This window comes from Danio aesculapii, chromosome 24 (assembly GCF_903798145.1).
Source record: "Danio aesculapii chromosome 24, fDanAes4.1, whole genome shotgun sequence".
Taxonomy (NCBI): domain Eukaryota; kingdom Metazoa; phylum Chordata; class Actinopteri; order Cypriniformes; family Danionidae; genus Danio; species Danio aesculapii.
Genome location: NC_079458.1, coordinates 11,866,229 through 11,888,451, shown reverse-complemented (window position 1 = coordinate 11,888,451; position 22,223 = coordinate 11,866,229). Strand labels below are relative to the sequence as shown.

Sequence of the window (22,223 nt, the reverse complement as noted above, 5' to 3'; positions counted from 1 at the left end):
AAGTTTATGGAGAAAAGTAAAAAGCACTGTAGTGTTTGGGTGCGCTGTGCTTGTCTGAGGTAATTAGTCTACCGTTATTTCTGAAATGTGTATATTCCATACAAAGTGTAAAGCAGATTGGATAGTTCTACTTACATGTGCTCGCGGCATTCAGAAAACTTCAGGTGTTTTTCAACTAGGTGTACCTGGAATGTGTGCACTGCTTGCACATCATTTGCGCATCATTGCGCAACGCCTCCATTGAAATGACAAACTTACAGCCTAAGCTTATAACTTTTGATAATTTTGATTATTGATAATGACAATGGTGTTCGGTCAATAAATACCGATACCGATTGTATCGGCCAGCCCTACGTTTTAATTTTATTTGGGCTCATGAACCTGAACGTTGTAATAACTATAAGGAGAAGACAAGCCACTTCTGCCCAGTGATAGTGGGGAATTTTCATTTGATTGCTTTTTCTTTGCTCTTAATCCCCCTGGTTAAAACCACAGGAGCTCTCTGGAGATTTGAGTCTTTCAAATCGATCTTAACATTCAAACATCCATTGAATCTACAGTAAATAAAGCTTCACATGGAGAAAGCAGACAGAGTGTCTCACAGAAACTGTGTAGCAAGACAGTTCTTCAAACTGAGGATGTATATATATATATATATATATATATATAATTTTTTTTTTTGTCTCAGATATTTGTCCTTCGATGTGTTAGTCATGCCTTCTGCTATAGGTATGACCTTCTGCGCAATGGTTGTTTTTTTCTTTTCTTTACAAAGCTTGTGGTAAGTTAGCGAGTCTCTGCCAAGCTGTTTGCGTAAGTAGACGGTTTATGTAATACTGTGAGTGAGGTCTGTCTGTCTGACCCTTGGCTAAGCCCATCACAGCGGTTAAACAAGAATAATCCAATTGATTCTCAATTAAGAGGAAGCTGTGAGCCACGCAAGCCATTAGCTGAGAGGTGCGAGTACCTGTGGATGTTGCTCTGCAGGACTTTAGTCTGCTGTTGGTTGTCTTCAGTCTGGGCCTTCGCCAACTCCTGCTCCTCTTCGGTTAAAGTGCTCAGTCCATCCATCAGCCATTGCTCCCGGAGAGTTTTTTTCTGTTTTTGGAGTCCCAATAATATTGTATTAGTCTGACTTGTTTTTATTTCAGTGTTGTGGACTAAAGAGGTGGTTCACGCGAAAATAAAAATTCGGGCATTATTTATTTATTTCTTCACTTGTTCGAAAAATATTCCTTCTGTTGAAAAGAAGGAATTATTTACTCATCTTTTTTGAGTTGAACATGAAAAGAAGATATTTTGAAAAATGCTGGTTGCTGGCACATATTTACTTCTTAGTTGGAATAATAAACTAATGTAAACGTTTAAAAATATAGATATTTATTTTAAAAAATCTTTATTGTTTCTTTATTAAAAGCATAATTCACCCAAAAATGAAAATTACCTTATCATTTATCATCTCTCCCAGATGTAGTTTTAAACATTTTTAAGTTGATCACGAAAAGAAGATATTTGGTAGAATGCTGGTAGCTGACACTCATTGAGCTTTATAGTATTTTTGTTCTTACTATGGAAGTCAATGGGTGCCAGAAACCAGCATTCTTCAAAATATCTTATTTTGTGTTCAACTCATAAATATTTAAAACTACATCTGGGAGATTAAATGATGCAATTTGTTGGGGTAAACTATCAGTTTTAATAATGAAAAAATAAATACATTTAAATCAATATTTTTGGCCAGTTATAGTAGTTTTTTATTCCGATTAATATTTTTATTACATCTGGGAGACTAAATGATTAGGTAACTTAGGTAATTTTTATTTTTTGGGTGTATTATGCCTTTAATAAAGAAAAAAAAAGAAATACAATATTTTTAAACATTTATTGTAGTCAATGGGTGCCAGCAACCAGCATTCTTCTAAATATCTTATTTTCGTGTTCAAATCAAAAATCTGGGAGAGTAAATGATGAGGTAATTAAAATTTTTGGGTAAATTATGATTTAATGATGAAAAAATGAAGTAGAAATTCAGTATTTTTAAACATTTATAGTAGCTTTTATTCTGACTAAAGAAGGCAGTTGGTGCCAGCAACCAACATTCCTCAAAAAATTTGAAGAACGTTCAAAAAAATATTCATTTTTGAGTGAAAAATTTATACATTTTTGAAATAGAAATGCAATAATTGTAAACATTTATACAGTTTTCCAGTATTTTTTTTTCATAAATTACTCTATAATAACATAATGATATTTACAGCAAATGTCAAATAATAAATTGTTATTATAGTACGTAATTGAAGGATCATTTGACATTGCTATATTACATTTATTTGCTTTTCCGATTTCCATCATTTTCAGAATTTTCTTCAAATATTCTACTATGTGCTTAAATAACATATTTGGAAATTCATATTTTAATTATTTTACATGCAGTTATTTCCTGTGTTTATTTTGGTTAACCATTGGTTGCCCCTATTATTTATTGTCTCCTTTTCCTCGTTCCCTTCTTAGTGTCACAGTTGCTCGATTATCAAAAACATTTATTTATAAAATCACACTTACAACTAGAATATGAAGCGCAGGCAGGACAAGAAGTAGTGACAATACAATACCAGACAAAGAACTAAACAAACACACGGGTATACAGTAAATAACAAGATGTGTTTGAACTAAGAACAAACAGGGGTAAGACACAGGTGGAACTAATAAACATTAACAAGTGGCGGGAAAAGGGGAAAGGAATCACATGACATAAACAGAAGCACATGGAACACAACACATGGGAAATCACATGACATAACATAGACACACCAGAATTATGACTGTTAGCTTGTTAGTTCTTCTGTAAAAAAAAACCCTGTGTTTTAGTGGAATGTTGTCAGTCATTGAATGTAAATGGTGTTCATATTTATTGCCCTATATATATATATATATATATATATATATATATATATATATATATATATATATATATATATATATATATATATATATATATATATATATATAATGCATGTGTTTTTGTGTGTGTTAGTATGCTTACTGGTTTTGGTGGTTATGAGGAAATTTGTGTAATGACATGGGATGACCTAGGTATTACAATGCCGAGGTAGTTTATAAGGACATGCCTTTTGTCCTCGTAATTCAAAATGCCTACAAAAACCTTTAAAACCAACATATTTACTTACCCTTCATTTGTTCACAACATTTTTGAGTTTTTTTTTCTTCTGTTGAACACAAAAGAAGATGTATTGCCGTTTATTTATACTATGGAAGTCAATGGGTGTCAGCAACAGCATTTTTCAAAACATCTTCTTTTGTGTTCAACTCGTATGTGTGTGTATATATATGTGTGTGTATATATGTGTGTATATACTCGTATGTGTGTGTATATATATGTGTGTCTATATATATATAGTGTATGTGTTTGTGTGTGTAGCATGTGTACTGGTTTTGGTTGTTTATGAGGAAGTTTGTGTAATGACTTGGGATGACCTAGGTATTACAACGCAGAGGTAGTTTATAAGGACATGTCTTTTGTTCTCAAAAGGAAAGCACCAAAACCAACATATGTGTGTTTGTATGTGTGTACCTTTAGATATTGTAGGTTTAATTTCTCTTCTTCAATGTTTCTTCGTTTCTTTTCTATTTCCTCTCGAATTCTTCTTTTGTCCTGATAAAACGCACACACACACACACACACACACACACCCAGGTATACTATAGTAAAAAAACTTTTTATAGATTCACCTTTACCCCACACATGTTTGATGTTCAGTTTTCTATGAGTGTCATTTAATGTCTTGCTATTAACACAAGCATGCATACTAGAGAGAGGCTTTACAGCATTATTTTTAACCCTCTAATAAACCATGACTTCATGTATGAAACAAACAGCTTAAAGGCCATGCGTGGACTGAAATAACACACGGACAGGTTTCTACAGTATCTGCTCAGACTATATGCTGACATTTACAATGAATACTATTATAACACATGAATATTTGTGTATTATTTACACACTTTTAAGCAAATATACATGGATTCAAATTTATTTTTTGTGTGGCCGGTAATGACTGTCATCAAGGCCACAAAAGCGTTAATACTAGATAGCTAAAACTGTTAACATGACTACTTACAACTTATTTACTGTAAATAACAACAAAAACACACAACAAGCTCTCACCTTATCAAGGTTACCAAGCAAAATTCATCTTTTATACATGCTTGGACACGTTTTCATGTGTATACCAACTTCACACCCCAGCCAAATCAAGTATAAAGTGGCAAAATAAACCCTCAAAATTCCCTGTCACACAAATCAGAATGAATACAAATGGAGATGCTCACTGTTATAGCCTGCAGTCTCTCTCGCAGCAGGGTTTCTTCCTCCATTATGATCCTGAGGGAGAGAAAGGCAGAGATAAACAGCCTATACTCGCTAACAACCCACTGTCAGTGTCTGTCTTGAGGACTAAGAACAGGTTGGTAACAAGCTGTGATTGGCACGTGTGGGTTGGCATGAGATCTTTTTGGTAGGGGGAGACGGATGGTGGGCGTCAGAGCTGGAGGAATAGGAGAAAATAAACTTAAAAAGATGTAGAGAGTTTTGTGTGCATGCGTGTGTGTGTGTGCTGGTTTTGGTGGTTTACGAGGACACAAATTTGTGGATTGACATGGGTATGTCCTATTACAATGTTGATGTGGTTTATGAGGACATGGGATCTTTTGACTTTTTCTTTTTTTCAATTTATTCATGATAATTTGCATTAATATATTATTATTATTATTATTATTATTATTATTATTATTATTAGTAGTAGTAGTAGTAGTAGTAAAGTAATATTTTCTGTCTTCAAGTAAAGATATTATATAAGAGACTTGCTTCGTTTACCAAATAAAGTGGATTTAACTGGATTTGCATTGTAAACATTAAATAAAAGTTAAAAAGGTATTACTTTTTATTTCATATATTAAGGTTTTAGTTAAGATTAGGCCCACACGGAATCTTAAAAAAGCCCCCCCCCCTTAAAAAAACCCTCTATCATTTACATTTACCTGTATGAATTTGTTTGTTCTTCATTATCTAAACAGATCTCGCCACACATTTACTCCCATCATAATTACATTTCTAACTATTTTAGCAGTAAATGAGTGACATTCTTCTAAATATCTCCCTTTGTGTCCAGCAGAACAAAGACATGTATACAGGTTTGTAACAGAGGGATCTCTTTAAATGCACTGAATTAAGCAGATTTTAATAATGGTATAACTGTTTATAAACTGTTACACTTTAATAATAATATTTTTTATGATAGAATTAAAGATGCATGGAATGTATCATTGTAATTGATGTTCTTAATAAAAATTTAATTGATAGGTCATTTACTTATATACATTTAATAGATTTGCATATATTAAAAAGAGTATATAGTAATGTATGTATTCAAATAGAATACAATGTGTTTCTTGTTGGACATAACAAATAATACGTTTGATGGTTTATTATTTATTATTATTATCATTATTATTATTATTATTATTATTATTATTATTAGTAGTAGTAGTAGTAGTAGTAGTAGTAGTCAATTTAATAACATTTAATAATAATAATAATAATAATAATAATAATAATAATTATTATTATTATTATTATTATTATTATTATTATTATTATTATTATTATTATTATTATTATTCATTTATTCATTTTCTTGTTGGCTTAGTCCCTTTATTAATCCGGGGTCGCCACAGTGGAATGAACCACCAACTTATCCAGCATATGTTTTACGCAGCGGATGCCCTTTCAGCCACAACCCAATTCTGGGAATTATTATAATTAAAATAATAATAATAATAATAATAATAATAATAATTATTATTATTATTATTATTATTATTATTATTATTATTAAAATATTTATATCATTTATTACAATTATTTAAAGTATTATTTAATGAGTATTAATATAAGCTATACCCACAATCAATTTAATAACACTTAATAATATTAATATTAATATTGATAATAATAATAATAATAATAATAATAATAATAATAATAATAATAATAATAATAATAATAATAAGCATACTACTACTACTACTACTACTACTACTACTACTACTACTACTACTAATAATAATAATAATAATAATAATAATAATAATGAGTATTTAGATAAAACATACTGTAGCTGGAAGGGTATCTGCTGCATAAAACCTATACCAGAGTAATTGGTGATTCATTCTGTTGTGGCGAATTAAAGTGAGTGTGTGAGATATAAATTATTCATGATTTGTTATTTTCCTATAAGCTCGCCATTTAATGGTTTCCAAACAGGTGTCATTTTTGTCATTGCAGATTAAAACTGAAATGAACGAAGCATTTGAGAGAAGTGAATATGATTTTCATATTTTAGTAGTCTCTGGTGCATGAAAAGCAAGTGTTGAATTGATTTACGAAGAGACAGAGCTGAAATGAGTGAGACAACACATTTTCACTGAGTACTGTGTAAATATGGGCTTTGTACATCTGCCTAGGGCTGTATTGAGTTCATATATCTTGCATTTTTCCAAGGCCATTTGTGGGGTGTTTGGAGGTACAGAGCAAATGTTTGTTGTGTTAAGAATAGCCTGCTGAAGACAGACCTCATCTCCCTTTGTACAGAAATAAATACATGACCAGCAAGATATACAGTCCACTGTCATGGGTGGCCAGCAAGGTTACATTCAGATTACAGCATGAGGTTATGAAACCCACGTGAATAACAGATCTCTATGAGGCCACAGATAGAGTATGATGTAGGATTGTCAGCTGCTTCAAAAAGCACAGGTGTGAAACAACAGTTTTCCCCCATTTTTGCATATGTCAGGATGTTTGGACAATATATTATTATTATTATTATTATTATTATTATTATTATTATTATTATTATTATTATTATTATTATTATTATTATTATTTCATTTTTTATTTATTACATAATATGTTTTTTTTTCTTCAGATAATTTTTTTATTTTTAGTTTGGGAACATACTAATTTAATTAAATTGAGTAATTTAACAAAATGAAGTATGCATAAATAAATAAATAAATAAATAAAAATTTAAAAAATAATAATAATAATAGCATTAATTAGTCATTCATTCATTCATTCATTCATTCATTCATTTTCTGAATGAATGGATACATTCAGGATACATCAGTCTTAGGAGAGAACCCGAGACTTCCCTCTCCCCAGACACTTCCTCCAGCTCCTCCAGGGAGGCCCAAGGTGTTCCCAGGCCAGCCGAGAGACATAGTCCCTTCAGCGTATCCTGGGCCTTCCCTGAGGTCTCCCCCCGGTGGGTCATGCCTCTAACATCTCCCTAGGTAGCTGTCCAGGAGGCATCCGAAACAGATGCCTGAGCCACCTCAGCTGACTTTTCTCGATGTGGAGGAGCAGCGGCTTTACTCCGAGCTCGTCCCGGGTGACAGAGATCCTCTATAAGGGTGCGTCCTGCCACCCTGCGAAGGAAACTCATTTCGGCTGCTTGTATCCAAGATCTTGTCCTTTCGTTCATGACCCAAAGCTCAGGACCATAGGTGAGAGTTGGAACGTAGATTAACCGGTAAATTGAAAGCTTTGCCTTTCAGCTCAGCTCTGTCTTTACCACAATAAACCAGTACATCGACTGCATTACTGCTGCCGCTGCACCAATCCACCTGTCAATCTCATGTTCCATCCTTCCCTCACTCGTGAACAAATGTCCAAGATACTTGAACTCCTCCACCAGGGGTAAGGACTTTCCTCCAACCTGGAGATGGCAAACCCTGACAAACCTTGTCGTCGTCTTGATGAATAGCCACAAAGGCAAGAAGAAGAGCAGAATCTGCCCTGTGCCCTGTAGTTTTTTTTACAAGTGTGAGCGGTTTCGCTTTGCACTCGCCGCTCGTCTATATTTGAAATGACAAACTTCTTGAGCTGATGATAATAATGTGCGCGTGATTATTGAAGTGCTCCTGGCATCCGATCCTTTCAGAAACAGAGAAATGTGAGACTAACGAGCGAAAAAACAAAGGAGAAACTAAAAAAACAAAGGAGCAAATAATTCTTTCAGCAACCTAAAACATGAACAAACTGCCATGTTTAACTATTATGATCACCTTTTGAATTATTATGAACTCGGAATGACAGAATTACTCTCTAACAGAGGTCACATGACTTTGCACTGACTGTAGACTATATGTTGCGTGTTGTTTTTGAACCCAAATAAGGACTTAATGTATGCTGTGTTTAGTTTTTCTGTAATTGGTAACATATCGGAGACTGTAAGGGTCTGTAGGTGTTCATATATGTTGCATTTATTTATTTATTTATTTTCAGTTATTTATTCGGTTTCAGTAGGCTATTTTGCACTATTTCATATCATTGATCTGCAGTTATAATCAAATCATGTTTATAGAATGGTTAGTAATGAACATTTGTACAAGTATTTATAGAAGTATTGTTGTATGATAAACAGTATGATATGGGAACGACCCGTACAGCATTACTTTGACATTTTCTCGAGCAAAAATTACGTAGACTGAAACTTTCTGTTGTCTGCTCAGTACCATTGGTACCCTTTTAGCAGTGGAAATGCAAGCCTGATAAAGGTGACCCGTACCGACCCGTACTGTACCACTCAGTGGAAATGGGCCACTAGTCTGACCTGTTACCTAAGACCTTTTTGGGAGACCCTACCAGGGGCATTAGCCCCCTAAAACATAGCTATAGGATTACTCAGGCACTCAAACCCCTCTACCACAATAAGGAGGTGGTTCATGGAGGAGTATTAATAATAGTAAATAATAATAATAAGAATAATAATAAGAATAATAAAAATAATAAGAATAATAGTAATAAGGCATTCTATAATGGATATTTAAGGATTTTATAAAAAATGGTCAAACTTAAAAATACATTACCAAATGAAATGTCTGGGCATTTGCTCATTAAACTAAATTAAAGCTGTATAGTGAAATATGGAAATAACAATTCATACAAAAAGTAAATACATTTAAAAAAAGTTTTTCAATAAATAATAATGCATTTTATAATAGATATATTTTCTTTTTTTCTAAAATAGAAAAGTATATTGAACTTGTACTTGTACTTTAATCTACTTTATTATTCTATTCTATTAACAAATAACAATTATATATAAATATATCCACATTAGCTTACATGACATAGAAGCAGATGGGGCTTAGGCCCAATCCCAATTGTACCCCTTAGCCCATCCCCTTACCCCATCCCCTTACCCCTATACCCCTCATTTTGCACGTTCACGTGAAGGGGGAAGCTAAATTCTCTTGAGCTTAAAGGTGTAGGGCTAAGAGGAAGGGCTAGATACCCCTCCAAACAGAGATTTTTCAGGGCCACACTCAAAACCAAGGGGTACAAAAATTTCCCAGAAAACACTAACTACAACGGCAGCATAGCTGCACACGGAAGTCAGGAGATTAATAAATTAGTATTTTTTGTCATTATTACAAATTTTTACAACAATCAAGCATATGTTTTAATAAATTGATAATGGCGTTCGTGTTTTACTGTCATGCTTTAAAAAAACCTCTGAATTAAAAAACGCAAAATTTCGCAACCTATAATCCCTAATAATGTATAGGAGTCCCACAACATTCTGACACTCGATGACACCCGAATACCCTGTCAGAAATGTCTAGTGGCTGGGAATGGGCTTTTCACAGTGTCTGCTATTTTGTTGTTGTTTTCGTGTGTTTACATAGATGAATATGGCCTCTGTGTAAATACACAGTATGGGGGACAAAAAAAAAAACATCCACTTGCCAATATTACAATTAATATCTCGTGGTCATGGCCCTTTCTCCGACTGAAGTGTGATCTACAGGTAAAGAGTTCAGAAAGTGGACGGAGTGTGCTGAACACACATGGCCTTTGGTTTAAAATATACTCTCTAAATACACAGTACAGTTACAAACTTATTGCCACATTAGGTCACACTTTATTTTGATGGTCAGTTTGGTTGAATTTAAGTTACATTGCAACTTGCAACATTGGTTGGGGTTAGGGTTGGGGTTAGGAGTAAGGTTAGTGTAAGTTGATATGTACTTGCAAAGTTTCTTATAGTCAGTTAAATGTCTGTTTAATGTCTGTATCAACAGATATTAGGCAAATAGTCTACTAATACTCAAATGAACCATCAAAATAAAGTATTACCCCACATTATATTGTTATGATACCATGATATATGCCTTCAGTGATTTCCTGAAGATATACCAAACAATAAAGCATCTGGAACAACTACATTAGTCGCGATCGTCGATCTCATATGATGTAAGAGATCGCGATGATATATGATGACGTTTGCAGGTGTTAAAGTGGTGTCCCATTTCTTAGGGGTAAATTTTAAAGCCTTTTACCTTCAAACTCTGTTTCAAGGTCCAAGAGGAAGGGGAAGGGCTAGGGATACAAACATAGAATTGGGATTGGGCCATAAAGTCTTTTTTATTACATTGTATTAAAGTTAGTTTTAGTATTAAAGTAAAGTTTGTATTTAAAACATCAAATGTATTATTAACAAAGAGGTATAAAAATGAACTAAATTATATAAAATTAGAACCAATTTTTATTATTGTGTCCGTTTCCAATTTGGGCTAAATGCCACAAATGTGGATTCTATGGGAGTCACAGTTCTTTAAAAAAACACATCCACTTGTCAATATTACAATCAATATCTGGTGGTCGTGGCCCTCTCTCCGACTGAAGTGTGATCTACGGGTAAAGAGTTCAGACAGTGGATGGAGCATGCTGAACACACATAGCCTTTGGTTTAAAATGTCAAGCTAGAGGTATGTCCTATTCTTAAAGGCAAACAGTCTTGAACAAGTGCCCCATCTCCTATGAGGGTTCCTTCAACAGTAAAAAGACAATCCGAGTGTATTAATGTCTGCTCAGATCATATGTTCGCTCTGGTGACGGTTAAGATCTGCAGCAAAGCAAACAAGTGACCTGTCACACACATCAGTGACCTGAACACACATCTTATGCTGTCACTTACTGTGTTGTTTTTCAAAGGGTAACAGGAAAAAAGATGACATTTCCTGTATTGACATCAGTGTGTTTGTGTGTGTGTGTGTGTGTGTGTGTGTGTTGACAGCGATGCATCATGTCTTTAAATGTCTGCAGCACTTAACAAGATGCCAGGCTGATTTGAGAGTGCTGCAGAGAGAGATGCTTTTACAGATACTGTATCAGTGTTTGAATGTAGAGTCCCTGTCCTCATGTAAACTCACCAGCAGGATTTGGCATTTAAGGAATTAAAAACAGGATACACAGTCGGTGAAAACAAAGCTTTAAAATTTCACAAAATAAATGAAAGCATTAATAAAAAGCAAAACAAATGCTCTGGATGGTATTAGATGTATACTATAATATAAGGTTGAAATATTCATTCATTCATTTTCCTTCTGCGTCGTCCCTTTATTTATCAGGGGTCACCACAGCGGAATAAACCGCCAACTTATCCAGCATGTGTTTTACACAGCTGATGACTTTCCAGCTGCAACCCAGTACTGGGAAACATCCATACACAGTCATCCACACACATACACTATGGCCAATTTAGTTTATTCAATTCACCTATAGTGCATGTCTTTGGACTGTGGGGTAAACCAAAGGACTCCCACGCGAACATGGGCAGAACATGTAAACTCCACACAGAAACGGCAACTGACCCAGCCAGGACTCAAACCAGCGACCTTCTTGCTGTGAGGCGACAGTGCTAACCACTGAGCCCTATGATGAAATATATAACTATGAAATTTTGAATTTAAAACTTATATATTTGATTTATATATAACATAATATGCTCATTCTATGGTGAATATGTTATATTTTGTCTTTAATGGAAAATTTTCAGGATTAAAAATTAATTAAGAAAAAATGTAAATAAAGAATTAATAGGGTAAAATAAAAATGCAATACGATGCAAATAAATAAAACAAAAAAGGTTATTCTGTAGTAGATCTACATTATATAGTAGTAGATGTATATATTTATACAACAGTTCTGTCTGGTTCTTGAATGTGATTGATTGATAGTCGTGCGATATTCCTAAAATAACAGCACTTGTACAGTTAGACAAATATTGCAGGTGTTGGACAACTTTTGAAGATTTTTAGGCAAGAATGTAGGTGTTTAGATTGCATCTATGTAGTTTATTTAAAAGGATAGTGAATATTTTAAATATTTATAATTTCAGAGATACACCCTGTCATACTGAGCAGAGCAAAGATGGTTGACGCTTCGCCACAAGATGGCAACAGAGACCGCATAATACATCCTTGGGGGAGAAAATGCACATTTAAAACTACGTTATAAAACAGGTAAGTGACTTTCTGAGTCGATCTCTCTCTTTCGTATGTTGTAGTGCTGTATTTATAACGTAGGAATCCGGTAGTGTTTACTTTGACTTTTTTAGGGTTAATTATTGTGAGCTCCGGATTGCAACAGAGAAATACTGGGAAATCTCTGTACACTGATGGAATTTCATGCCATTCTGCCTTATATTCGTAAAATGTGAGCAAAATCACCCGTTTTGTCATCACTTTAGATATTATGCAAGATAATCATTTAAATACTAGCTCTAAAGTGACGTTTGTGAAGTAGCAACGGTTCCTGCTGTTCTGATGTAAGCTGCAAATGTGAAGGAATGGTGGAAGAAAGTAGTTCCTCGTACAAAAGGGTTTTTATACTCTCCGTGTATGATTTTCTTTTTTATGTACACGATTATGCCGTCTAACTGTTGTATAAATGCAATATCATACTCGTAGCAGTGCAATATAGCTGTATATTGTCACTGGTGGAACACTAACCTTGAGCCAAGCACACCTCCTACCACTGCTGATTATTTATTTATTTATTTTATTTTATTTTTTCAAGAAGGTTTAGTCTAAGCTGTGAACAACTAATTGAAATGTAACTTAACTTAAACTTAACAGTAAAACAAAATGAAATGCAAATAATTAAAAGGCTATCCTAGTATATGATAAAATTGCAAAGTTTTAGGTCTAAATGATCATACATTTCAAAGCTAAATAATCAATACAATAAAATGCAATAAAACAAAAGAAAATGAAAACGCAGGTAAACAAAATGAAAAGCTTATTCTTGTAAAGACTGTAAAAAAAGTATGAACTTTCAGGGATACATTAGAAAAGCTAAATAATCACAAATAATTTGTTGTAAACATTATTAAAAAATACATTATATTATTTTAAAACTATTTAACAATAAGCTCAAACAAGATCAAAGCTAGATGAATGCAAAGATTAAGAGAAATGTCTATTATAATGACTGAAAAATCCTTTATTGACAACATACTACAGATATTCTCCCCATTTACTGGCGCACTCTACCATTATATTTCAATCTAATAGTGTCACTGCATTATAAAAAAACAGATAACGGGAATATAAAATATATATTATCAGAATAAGCAGTGTGCAAAGAAGCTTACCTGATAAAAGCCTCAGTTTCATTCATGCCCAAATAATGAGCTCAGTCACTGTTAGTTGTAGTATCATGTTTATCCAGGGCAAGTCAAAGAACTACTCCTCGCCTCAGAAGACGTGTACCTGTGTTTAATCTGACCTCTTTCTCTGTCCTGCTGCTGTCCTCACTCTAAAAATATCACAGCGGCAATGCACAATAACATCATATACTCTGATGCTCACAACCACTTCACACAGCAAAGCTAAAATGTTTTTTCCACAATTTTTTTTTATTTAAAAGTGAAGTGTTTTTTTTAAAAGATGCTCACACAACAGAGCTAATTAATGGAAGAAATCTGAATGAATTATGCCAGAGAGTGGGAAGTTATTACACACATACTGGAGACGCTAATGCATGCATGCAGTGGCATTCATTAATATTGGCACCCTTAGTAAATATGAGCTAAAAGACTGTTGAAAAAAAATCTTCTTTTAATATTTTGATCTTTTGCTCAACATTTTAAAGAAATAAAATGTCGGTTTTCATTGAGAACAATTGCAAACTGGCAATTTTCCTTTTTTATTGACAACTTTGATGAGCCAAATTTTATTAAAGCATTATTTTCCAATAAAACACATAAAACCACTCTAGTACAATAGTATAAAACATCCTTTCTACAACAAAACTGGCATTAGCATTAGTGTAGCTAATAAAGCTGCAAACATCCAAAGCATGACCGCTACTCTTCTGGAAGGTGGTAACCTCACAACCCAAAACCTTGCTTGAAACTCTTCTAAAATCTTTAAACTAAGTGAGGATTAAACTCTAACAAGTTTTTTATTAACTTAAAACTTTGTACTTCTTTTGTCAACATTTCCTCTTAATGCAATCCCATGTAAAACATGCTGGGAACTACAGTACACAGCCACAAACTATGTAGTTACACCAACACAATTCCTTCATGTTGTCCTAACACAAAACAATAAAGTTAACTCAAGGGCGTAGAATTGGCATGGACAGAGGGGACATGTCTCCAACAATATCCACCAATTACTGAAATGTCCCTACCATTAATTTAATCGACTTCAAAACAAAATAATGCTCCGTCAACCCTAAGTAACCTACTTGTTCACAAAGGGTTACAGTCAAGTTTGCTATGAGTTAAATATAATGCTATTAACCAAGGTTGTGCAATTATTTGAAATTCACGATTCAATTGGCCTCCATGATTATGAAAAGCAATAATCGGGATAAAACAGTTTAATGGCGTCACCCACCTCTCTAAATTTCTCTATATTCACACCTCCTCAAAGCCAGATTGCAGTAAAAACATGTAAATTGACTTTTGCAACATGGAATGTGTTTCATTAATTGTTATTTGTATTATTACATGTAAGTGTTTATTTTATATTTTTATTTTTATATAAGTGGGGCAACGCAGTGGCGCAGTAGGTAGTGCTGTCGCCTCACAGCAAGAAGGTTGCTGGTTCGAGCCTCGGCTGGGTCAGTTGGCGTTTCTGTGTGGAGTTTGCATGTTCTCCCTGCGTTTGCGTGGGTTTCCTCCGGGTGCTCCGGTTTCCCCCACAGTCCAAAGACATGCGGTACAAGTGAATTGGGTAAGCTAAATTGTCCATAGTGTATGTGTGTGTGTGAATAAGTGTGTATGGGTTTCCCAGTGATAGGTTGCGGCTGGAAGGGCATCCGCTGCGTAAAACAAATGCTGGATAAGTTGGCGGTTCATTCCGCTGTGGCGACCCCAGATTAATAAAGGGACTAAGCCGAAAAGAAAATGAATGAATGAATTTTTATATAAGTACTTTTAAAAGCGCAAAAACAATTCACGTAATACATGTACTCAAGGGATGTATGTACCCACCAATGTCAAGAGTGAATCTACCTCCTTGATTTAACTTAATTTTTTTTACTAATTTAAATGGATTGAACATAAAATATATTAAATTGTCCAAAAAATACAAGTATTGTGTTGTTTCAACTCATTTTAAACAAGTAGTTTGAATAAGCAGCAGCAAAGTTTTTTTTAAGTGTGTAGCCAAATGTACATAGAACCGCTTTCACAAATCGGTTAGCCATCCTTTCTAAGAAAAGGCATGAAGTGGCCAGGTCTAAACAAACCCAAAGTCTACAAAACTACAATCTGATGTCACCAACATCACCACAAACTGTCTGAAAAGGTTTCAAGAAAAAGCCTCTACTCACCCCAAAACAAACTCAAGCATCTCCAGTTTTTTTAATTCATTCATTATTTTTCCCTGATTTATCAGAGGTCACCACAGCGGAATGAACCACCAATTATTCCAACATATGTTTTACACTGCGGATGCCCTTCCACCTGCAACCCAGTACTGGGAAACACCCATACACTCTTGCATTCATACCCACACTCGTAGCCAATTAAATTTATTCAATTCACCAATAGCACATGTCTTTGGACTGTGGGGGAAACCGAAGCACCCGAAGGAAACCCACATGAACACGGACAGAACATGCAAACTCCACACAGAAATCCCAACTGGCCCAACTGGGACTTGAACCAGTGACCTTCTTGCTGTGAGGCGGCAGTGCTAACCACAGAGCCACTGTGCTGCTCTCTCCAGTTTTTTTTAAATATTTGAGCAGAAGATCATTGTTGTGTGTCTTTGCTCATATTTACCAAGGGTGCCAATATTAGTGCAGGGCTCTGTGGAATCGTCTCCCAGTTTAATGCTCCAAATGTTCCTGATCTGGAATTCTAATTTCTGCATCCAGGATTGCGATGCATTATCATTCCTCTCTGCTTCAGTGGGCTCAGATTACAGCAGCCTGGCAGGGTTCAGCAAGGGAATTAAGACACCCAGTGCGGGCGACAAACAGGAGAAGGTCATGCTAGTTAGTCCTGCCCACGCTGGTTCCCACTGCCATCCCAGAGACGAGTATACTGTGGCAGAAAATAGCGTGCGTCTCGCAGCTGGACTGTCAGCGCTGGCTGAGCGATGGTTGAGTTATGGGAAACCCTGGCCCTCGACCCAGCAGCTGTTAAGACATCCAGACTTGTCCTCCTCCTCCTCCTCCTCCTCGTGTCAGCACTTTTCTTACACTTATCTTTTTTTCCCATCTCTCTGATTGTATGACTCACGCCTCACAAGCAGGTGTTTAAAAAAGTATTGTGGTGCTGGATGGCAGTACTTCTATATGATGTGTGGAGTTCTCTTTGAGTTTTCTATGATTTTTACAGATGTAATTTTTATTTATTTATTTATTTTAGAGATTAGAGATTATGATTTTTAACAGTTGTTTTATAGTGATTGTATTATGTGTTTTAGTCAATATTTTGTTTTCAAGTGCATAGAAGAAAATTAAATTATGGTATATTCTGGACATTCTAATGACTTTAATATTAATGTTTTTTTTTTTTTTACCCATTTTTGATTTCAGAATTTTAACAATTTTTTTCAGATATTAATTTCCTATGCTTTTGTTGAAATGACAATATATATATTGTATATAAAATGTATATAAAAAAAATATATATATGTACAGTATATAAGTATTCACAGCCTTTGCTCAATACTTTGTTGATGCACCTTTGGCAGTAATTATAGCCTCAAGTCTTTTTGAATATGATGCCACAAGCTTGGCACACCTGTCTTTGGGAATTTTTGCCCATTCCTCTTTGCTGTACCTCTCAAGCTCTATCAGGTAGAATGGGAAGCGACGGTGTACAGCCATTTTCAGATCTCTCAGAAAGTGTTCAATAGGATTTAGGTCTGGGCTTGGAAGTCTGGAAGTGTCTTGATAAATATCTAGTAAAATATTATTTGCTGTCATCATGGCAAAGATAAAATAAATCAGTTATTAGAAATGAGTTATTAAAACTATCAATTAAATGTTAAAATAAAATGTTAAATATCTATCTATCTATAAAATATATGAATATAAATATCTATCTTTCTGTGTGGATAAGCATAATATTGTATTGTTTATTATATGTAAATATAAATAATATATTAAATTATATTATATAATTATATTAATAAATATATAAATATATTATATTATTAAAATATTTATATTAAAATATAAATATATTATATTATATTATATAATTATATTAATATTGCACTGTAAGATAGATAGCTAGATAGATAGATAGATAGATAGATAGATAGATAGATAGATAGATAGATAGATAGATAGATAGATAGATAGATAGATAGATAGATAGATAGATAGATAGATAGATAGATAGATAGATAGAAAGATAGATAGATAGATAGATAGATAGATAGATAGATAGATAGATAGATAGATAGATAGATAGATAGATAGATAGATAGATAGATAGATAGATAGATAGATTACAGTGCTTTGAAAAACATCATAGTATCATGTAAATGCCAAAGTATATGAATATAGACAAGCCTCACAGTAGTACCATCTGATAGATCACTGAACCACCTCAACACTTCAAAATCTGTAACGCAATAACTGGAAAATGCCCCAACCCTGCCATCAGAATCACAGTAAACAGCTTCAGTCACAGACCGACAGATCAGAGACCAAAGGTTTAGACTGTGCATGATAATACTGCTAAAACAAACACTTATAACCGCTCTAACCCCTCACTCCCTCATGTGATGTGACAGAGAGATTTCTCTGAGATTCAGTCCAGACACAGACACCTATAATCTCCAGTCTCTAATCTAATCACTAATGCTTTAACAGTCAAATCCCTGGGGTCTGCAGCAGGCAGTGTGTGGACAACACAATTCAAAAGCCCAAAGCTGTTTTAAAGCATTGCATTCCAGGTACACTGTAAAATATATCTGTTAATTAACATTTTCTGCATTTTATGACTCACAAGTGTTTTCCGTTTATTTACGATTGTGAATTGCATAATGGGATGTTGATCTCTGCTCTGTTGACTTTTGATGTTGAAAATTCAACTCTACAGCTTAATATATTGACTTTTAGTGACATTTTAGTTGTTTGAAATAATAAAATGTAAAAGAAATGATATATAGAGAAATTAGTCTGTAAAATACCAGAAAACATACTGGAACCTTGTTATAAGGTTTTTGTACTGTAATATACAACAGTACAATGCTTTTTAGACTGGTGTGAAAATTCAAACCTTCTCCTAAACATTTCTAAAACTAAGGATATGGTTATTGATTTTAGAGAGTGAACACAAAGCAAAACTCATCCCACATCATTTAATGGAGAGCAAATCCAGTCAGTAACAAATGATGAATATTTGGGTGTGATGTTGGACAATAAACTGAAGTGGGACGTATGGACTGATTGTGTAAGGAAAAATCTTCAACAGACTACTTCTTAAAGAAATGATTGCCTTTTAATGTTGACAACACATTGTTGATCATGTTTTATAGTGCTTTTATTGAAAGTATTGCAACATTTTGTGTAATCTGTTAGTATGGAAATGCTTCTGATGCCCTGAAGAGGTCACTGGGGAAGGTGGTGACAACAGCCAGTAGATTGTTGGGAATAAAACAAAAGAGCATTGATAGTATATACAGAGAAGGAGTACTAAATAAGGCTATCATGATTGTCAATGATTTATCAAACACCTTCCAAGTGTTACCATTAGGTCATCGATATTGCGTTCCCAGGTGTGTAAGAAATGGGAAAAAATAATCATTTATACCCCAAGCAATTAAGTTTTAAAATTCCTCCTCGATCAGTTGATGGCTAGTAGACTGGATATTTATTTAGGGGTTCCATGTTTTTAAATGATTTATTTATTTATATGCCAAATGTGAAATGTCAGAAGTCTCTGTGAGCGTTTGCTGCAAATGAAATGTCCAATAAAGTTAACTAACTACCAAACTAACCCAGACAATATATCACTTTAAACTATAAACAATGTTAACAATAGTTACTTTTTAAAACTTTTCAAGGTTAAACGTTGTCACAAAAAGAGATCAAGGTCCCACAATGCAATTCAAAAGCATAAATAAATGGGAAAATAAAAACATGATTCACAAAATGTGTAAACCTGCTTATGTAGTGATGTACCAACATGGTTCCATTTTTTTTTCTCCAGAAGTTTTTGTTGTTTCTTTTAAGTGGAAATGGTAATTTAAATAATGTCAATGCTACTTATACTGAGAAAACAAATAGTTATTTTAAGAACTGTTCACTGAAAGGTTGAAGAATTAAGACTTAAGAGTTAAGAATTATTCCTCTATGGCATCACTGCAAAAACCCATATAAGGAACCTTCATATTAAAGACTGTAATAACACTCAACTGTGTTGCATTTAGTGAAAATCAGTAGCAAAACCGCAGACAATTCAATTCTCTTAAGCCAATCATTCCACTTTCACCACAAACACATGCGTCTATCTTAATCTCACAGTATGTCTTGTTTGAAACTCTCTTGTGTGTAGAAGTACTTATGTACTCTGTCAGTTTTGTTTGTAAACTGCTCAAACTGCTGTTACTATTTCTAAACTTTGTGTTATGTAATGTTATGTGGTCAACAATCCTGGAACTCCATTTAAAGTCCTGCAGTAGAGAAGTTTAATACAAAAGGTTACTCTGCTTTCTGGAATACTTCTGATTGGACATTTGCATTGAAATGGGGATAGTTATTTGGAATTAAATACAAAAACTGTGATGACTAATGAATTGATTTATTCCATTTTTTTACACAAATGAGTAACCAATTGCTATATAAAATATAATATTATTGTGTTTTATTATTGAAATGTTAAATATTGTGTACACTGTAAAAAACATCTGTAAATTAGCTGTTTTCAGTGATTCATGTTGATATATATATATTTTTTCCATGTTGATTCATGCTTTTGAATCACATTATGGGACCTTAATCTTTCTTCCAACAACTTTTACTCTTGAAAAGTTAAAAAAAGTGAGTTTTATTTTATTTTTTTCATTTTTTGTAGTTTAAAGTGATAAATTGTTTTAGTTGGTGTTGTACTGCATATTATGCTACAAAAACCTTTTAATAAACTGCCAGTACATTTTCAGTTATTTTACAGACTTATTTATCTGTATATTATTTGTGCAACATAGGGTCATTCTGAAAACGTAGCCCCTGTATCCATTTCTGGAGGTCACAAATTATGTAAAGTTTAACTTCAAAAGTCAACAGAGCAGAGATTAACGTCTCATAATGCGATTCACAACCGTAACTAAATGGAAAGCACTTAAGAAATAAGGAAACTTAATTAAAATATGTATTTTACAGTGTATATAAGGGTGACGCAACTTTCTGAACAACATCCACTGACTAAACTTTAGAATTACTAAGAGTAATTACTTTAAAATTACATTACATTTGGCACTTGTTTCCAAAGGTACACATTTGATGCTATTTACTAATACTATTTAATACCATTATTTGAATCATAGACAGAATAATAGACTAACATACAAGAATCTTTAAGAAATTACCTCAGGACTAAATCATGCATGTATGGATGCAGTGTTAATATGCAGTCTGATTCGTGCAGTATATAGTATGTGGGTGGAAGAGAGAAGCACAGTATCTCTCTCTCTCTCTTTCTCTCTCTCCTCTCATGGATTTCCATGTGTGTACCGTTCACAGGTACAAGCCTTTACAAGACTTCCTGTCACTCGATTGCTTTGGTCAGCTGAGAAAGAGGGGGTGTCCCCATCCATCATAATGACGCCATAAGCAAACCAAAAGTCAGACCTTATTAAATCCACTGACAGAGGCTTTACGGACCTCCCGCAGATCAGCCAGGACAACGGGCAAAAAAAAGGAAGCTTAAAGGAATTAAAAGCTTACAAATCACTGACCCTCACAGAGTTTCTCTCCCAACTAAAACTGTTAGTTCATGCAGTATAACATGACTGAATAAAGCCCAAGAATACCTACTATCAGATCAAGTAACAAGCAGCAATTGACATCTAGGAGAAATATTTAGAGATTTGACTAAACAGATGATATTTAGATGCTAAAAAGCAAATGCGCGATACTCACCGGTTATCTTCTGCTGATGGTTTTAGATGGGAAGCGCCGACCGGAATTCAGTCTGTTCATTCCAGCATGTTTGCATGTGAGTGTGTGTGTGTATGTGTGTCTGTCGTAGGCTGAGGGTTGATCCTGTGTTACCATTCACTGGCAGGCTGCCCCCTCTTGCTCTCTTTAACTCGCCAATTCGCTCGCTTTCTGTCATGCTATCAGTCGCTCTCTCTCTCTATCTCTCTCTCTCTCTCTCTCTCTCTCTCTCTCTCTCTCTCTCTCTATCTCTCTCTCTCTCTCTTTATCTCTCTCCTATCCAATTCCCCCTCCTTTCTCTCTCTCTTTCTCTCTCTCTCTCTCTCTCTCTCCACTCTCAGGCTGTCAGAGCTGGGCTGCTCTACCATGTGTTTGCCCACGTAAAACTGCAACACAATGTGCCCACACACGCGCGCGCACACACACACACACAAACACTCAAGTACGCTCACTCAAACACATGCACATGCACACACCCTATGTTTGTTTAAGTTGTTTTTTCTGAATTGTGGGGACATTCCATAGATTTCCATTGCATTTCTACTGCATTTTCAGACCCCAACCTTACACCTATCCCTTACTTTCTGAAAAAAAAAATAGATTCATAGACTCACATATCAGCGTTGCTTAGGCTTTTTTGAGGTTGATTATTGTGATCTCCCGATAGCAACAATTACTGGGAAATGTCTCTAGACTGATAAAATTTCATGCC

At 34.3% G+C, this 22,223-nt stretch overlaps 1 protein-coding gene across 1 annotated transcript in view; it reads right to left on the bottom strand.

Moving 5' to 3' along the window:
* palmdb (palmdelphin b) overlaps nucleotides 1-21,683 on the bottom strand; it is a 54,189-nt gene extending 32,506 nt beyond the window's left edge. The window contains exons 1-4 of the mRNA XM_056450206.1: nucleotides 21,494-21,683; nucleotides 4,351-4,402; nucleotides 3,593-3,673; nucleotides 968-1,098 (exon numbers count right to left, since the gene is read on the bottom strand). Coding sequence (XP_056306181.1) covers nucleotides 968-1,098; nucleotides 3,593-3,673; nucleotides 4,351-4,395 — 257 coding nt within the window. The 5' untranslated portion in view covers nucleotides 4,396-4,402; nucleotides 21,494-21,683. The remainder of the gene's footprint in view (nucleotides 1-967; nucleotides 1,099-3,592; nucleotides 3,674-4,350; nucleotides 4,403-21,493) is intronic.
* Nucleotides 21,684-22,223: the final 540 nt, after the last annotated feature.